The 5,000-nt window shown below is 31.3% G+C and overlaps 1 protein-coding gene across 1 annotated transcript in view; it reads right to left on the minus strand.

Annotated features, from left to right (window-relative positions):
- Positions 1-4,048: 4,048 nt before the first annotated feature.
- The window catches only part of LOC144964001 (uncharacterized), a 7,074-nt gene continuing 6,122 nt past the window's right edge, over positions 4,049-5,000 (minus strand). Inside the window, exons 3-4 of the mRNA XM_078897944.1 lie at positions 4,931-4,989; positions 4,049-4,082 (exon numbers count right to left, since the gene is read on the minus strand). Coding sequence (XP_078754070.1) covers positions 4,049-4,082; positions 4,931-4,989 — 93 coding nt within the window. The remainder of the gene's footprint in view (positions 4,083-4,930; positions 4,990-5,000) is intronic.

Genomic DNA, 5,000 nt, shown 5'->3' on the forward strand with positions numbered 1-5,000 from the left:
ATTGAACAATATTCACTATTTCGAGGAGATCGGACTAATGTAAATAAACGAACTGGGGGTGGGGTGTGCACATATATTAACAACAAATGGTGCCACCCCAATAACTGTCATATAAAGAAAATGTATTGTGACGACTATATTGAATTTATTACTGTTTCGTCAAGACCATATTATCTACCCCGGGAATATACACATGTCATCATCATCAACGTCTACATTCCACCTTCATCAGACAACACCACAGCGAAAAATATTTTGAGGAAAGAAATACAGGACATTCAAATTAAGTCACCCGATGCCGTATTGATGGTCACTGGCGATTTTAACCAATGTAACGATTTTACTCTTCCGGGACTTCATCAATACGTGGACTGCGAGACAAGGGACAAAAAAAACATTAGATTTATTCCTGTGTAATATTAAAAATAGTTATAAATGTTTACCCCGTGCCCCATTAGGTTTATCTGACCACTGCATGCTCTTGCTACTCCCCTCCTACCGCCCTGTTTTTAAACGTGTAAACCAGTAAAGAAAAGTGTACAGATCTGGAACGGAAGTGTGTGTGAAGATTTGCGTGGTTGTTTTGAATGCACTGACTGGAATGTTTTTATCGAATCATGTGATAGTGTGGATGACCTGAATGACTGTGTGAGTGAGTATTTAAAATTCTGTGAACAGCTAGTGTCTTGTAAAAAAGAAATAAAATATTATCCTAACAACAAGCCTTGGATAACAAAAGATCTAAAACTTTTATTGAACCAAAAGAAAACTCTCTATACTAGTGGAAACAAAAAAGATCTGAAAACAAAACATATATATATATATATATATATATATATATATATATATATATATATATATATAAGATGATCGGTTCTAATGATTATAATAATAATAATAATAATAATAATAATAATAATAATAATAATAATGATAATAATAATAATAATAATAATAATAATAATAATAATAATAATAATAATAATAATAATAATAATAATAGCAATAACAATAATAAGAAAAAGAAGAAGAAGAAGAAGAAGAAGAAGAAGAAGAAGAAGAAGAAGAAGAAGAAGAAGAAGAAGAAGAAGAAGTATTTATATAATACTCAATTGCGGGAGCTTTACAATACTAGTTGTCATTCAAACAAACAAAAATCGACTTCACCCGGGATTGATATTGGTCTCTTTGCGTGTGAAACGAGTGCTCTACCGATCTGATGCGATTTCATTGTCTCTACTGTAACTGTCATTGTATCTGATTTTTTGTTCTTGCTATAAACGTCCACCATTTTCCTGTACTTCTATATTAATTTGTAAAAAGCTTTACGTGATATACCAACCTTGCATGAATATTCTGAAACAGCGCAGCCTAAACATGCCCAATCGAAGGGGCACGGTTGTCAACACTATGTCTAGGTTTGATTTTGTTAGCGACAGTATACTTAATATATATAAGGGAAGAAATAAGTGTGAACTTTCTTTTGTACATGACTAGAATCGTGCATCTGAGTAGAGTCATCACCTATAGAGAGAAAAAAAATCGAATTGTTTCACATTCGTGTAAAAATTGATTTTCTTCACAGTTGGTAAGATGGATATATTTGAAAAAGAATTGTTCGATTGGAATTTCATTTCGACCACTTGAAAGTCAACCAGAGGTCACTAAAGCTCAAATAAGGTAAACTACATTTAACAATTAATTATTATAAATTATCAATATTTTTAGCATCTTTAAGAACATAAAAAAACTGTATTTTGTGCTAAACAATTCACATGCACAGTTTTGTCAATATTCCTTTCGATTTGTATGGGTTAATGCCCTGATTTGATTTTTAGATGCATAAAAATATTTCTCTTACAAAATAACCTGTGAACCATACTTTATTTTACTCAAATAATAAATTTTCCTTTTTAGATGTCAGTAACAAGCGTATGAAATCTCAAGGAAATTAAACAATATTTGATCGAGTTATCGCCCATTATTGTAGAGTCACTGCATTATGCAAAACTAGAGCTGTTTCGGCTGTCGCATGGAAGATTATTTTTCTTCACATTTGGTAAAATTGATATCCATGAAAAAAAAGTTGGCTGATTGGAATTTTAATTCGACCATTTGAAGGTCATCCAGATATCACTCAAGTTCAAAGTCATCTATATTAAACATTTAATTATTTGTAAATTATCGATATTTAATAACATGATTAACAAAAAAAACTGCACTTTGTGTTTAAACAATTTGCACGCACAGTTTAGTAATATTTCTTTCGATTTGTACGAGTTATTGTCCTTGATTTGATTTTAGATAAATCAAAATATTCCTCTTTTTAAAGTAATTTGCGAATCACACTGTATTTTGTACCACTCAAATAATAAATGTTACTGTTTTGGATGTCATGAAGTTAAAAGCAAAAAAAAAAAAAAACAAAAAAAACATTTGATTGAGTTATCGCCCATTATAGTAGAGTCACGGCATAGTGGAAAAACTCGATTGTTTTAACATTCGCGTGGAAGTTCATTTTTTCTTCAAAGTTGGTAAGATTGATATCTTTGAAAAATTGTGGCCGATTGGAATTTTGATTGGAGGTGGACATGATAGTAAACATTTTAAAAAACAACTTTTTTGTTAAAAATTTACAGACACCATTTTGTGGAAATTCCTTTCAATTTGTATAAGTTATTGCCCTTGGTTTGATTTTTATGTGAGTATAAATATTATTTTTTAAATGAATAGCTTGCGTATCACGCTTTATTCGAAACTACCGACGTGCACATATTTGCGGGCCTGATATGGGGTCATTGTTGAAATGGAAATCTAAAAAGATGACTCAAAATATTGTTCATTACAACAATGTAAAAGTGAGTTCGGATGTCAGACCTGCATATATGTATACGTCGGTTACTACTCACGAATAAAATGTGTTTGGATGTCAACGACAATCGTATAAAGTATCAAGCAAAACAAACAATATATCACAGACATATCAGCCTTTAAAGATCCATACTAAAAATCGAGTAATGGCTAATTGAAAATTCCCATATCATGAAGGAAAAAAGGGGTTACAATGCCCACAATGTAACTGAAAAGTAAAACATTTCAATTAGCAAGCAGAGCATCTTTGAAAACGTTTTTTTTAAATGTTAGATAACCCAAGTGATGATCTAAAATAATTATTGAAGTATATACTATCAAACTTTTCACCTGTTTTATCATCTTGAGGATTAGCGCATGCCAGCACAAAGTCGGATTTCCTGAAATGGATGATGGGTTGGAGGACTCCGTGTCTCCAATATATTTTTTTAAATTTTATTATTTTGCAGAAAAAGCAATTTAAAAAGAAACGTTTGAGAAACTTCTTTTTAATAGATGAAGACAACAAAGAGCTCTTTATATATCTATTTATCAGACGGGATGGAAAAAGTCAAAGAGGGAAAGAACTGTATCTATATCACAGATTTTGGAAGGCATCTCTGTAATAAGATTTCCATGAAGAAGCAGACAACCCTATATCGGTCCGTATTTTGCAAGGCATTCAAACAAAACCACCCAGACTTATACTGACCGTGATATATTGATTTTGTTTTCATCCTCTTAGCCAATCATTATTATATCATTGCAGCAAATCCTAACACTAAGAAAAAAAATTGAGGTCCATGATAGAATATCCTTACCAAAGCCTGTTATTCATGAATTGCCAAAGACCGTGGATGTTCAACTTTAGATATATCGAAGTCTTTATGTGACTCTTTATTTGCCGACTATACAAAGGTGAAACCAATGAACACAATATTCATCACTTAAGGATGAACATTTTCAACCACAAAACGAGAGCTAGACAAAATTCCAGCAAGTGATATTCTGTATTATCACTTTGAAGAGAGTCCCTTTCAAGCAAGTCAAGTATTTGGGCCACAGACAACCAGTCATTGACGCCTTACCAAAATCCTAATAATGCGGATTGAAAATAGATAATAAATATAATGATTCCCTGTTTGGACCTCGCTGCTTGAGACCAAAGTAGTCTTCCATATAGATATAAATTGTTCATTTAAACAACCATGGAGGCAACTTTGAACTGCAGCCTGTTTTGTAAATGTCAGTGTGCAAATTAAACATTTCTCTTATACGACATTTGAAATCTTAAAAATATCGTTCCATACCTACAGAATGTCTTTTTAAATTTTTGTGAGCAACCAATAACGACATAGTGTCTGTATACGACAGAAATCTGGTTCTTAAACAGCGTTAATTGTTTTCAATACGACAAAGCTATTTTGAATAACTCCATTGAATTATATTTCATGTAATATAGATTTGTTAATAATATTATTCTGCTTAGAAGCTTTTGCTGAGGGAATATCATGCACATAACATCTCCCCTGACGAGATGGAGTATAACATTTAAAAAACTCAGATCTAAGCTTTAGTACAAGATAACATGTAGCTTCCATTTGTTGTCTACTGATATTTTGTTTTGTTAACAATTTTTGTAACATTTCACAAGAAGAGACTTTATGCACAAAAATAATCTGAAAAAGAACGATGACACCTTTGAATTGAGTCAAGGTACCAAATATTTTTGTATACTGGTTCATAACATACCAAAAACATATTTTTGTTATTTAATTTGCTTATACTAAATTTAGTAACATGCTTTAATGGGCGATAACTCCATTTAATATAATCATTTTTAGTTGTGATCTACAAAATTTTCAAACTTATTCAGAGGCTCATAATTTTTTTCTTGACAAGTATTGTTTTATCAACAATTTTCAATATGTTTCACAAATACACACTTGTTTGTTTGTTTTTCGACGTGAGCAAAGGGCGATAACTCATTTGAATGTGTACATAGAGCTAAGTTTTTTGTATCCTAAAAATACATAACCAAAGTTTTTTTGTTTGTAGAGTGCTATATATTTCCTTTTACCTTTTGAGTTCTATCTTTAGTAACACAATACAGTGGGCGATAACTCCATTAACCATGATCTGATTTATTT

This window comes from Berghia stephanieae, chromosome 2, assembly GCF_034508935.2.
Source record: "Berghia stephanieae isolate SIO BIC M18660-M18661 chromosome 2, UCSD_Bste_1.3, whole genome shotgun sequence".
NCBI lineage: Eukaryota > Metazoa > Mollusca > Gastropoda > Nudibranchia > Aeolidiidae > Berghia > Berghia stephanieae.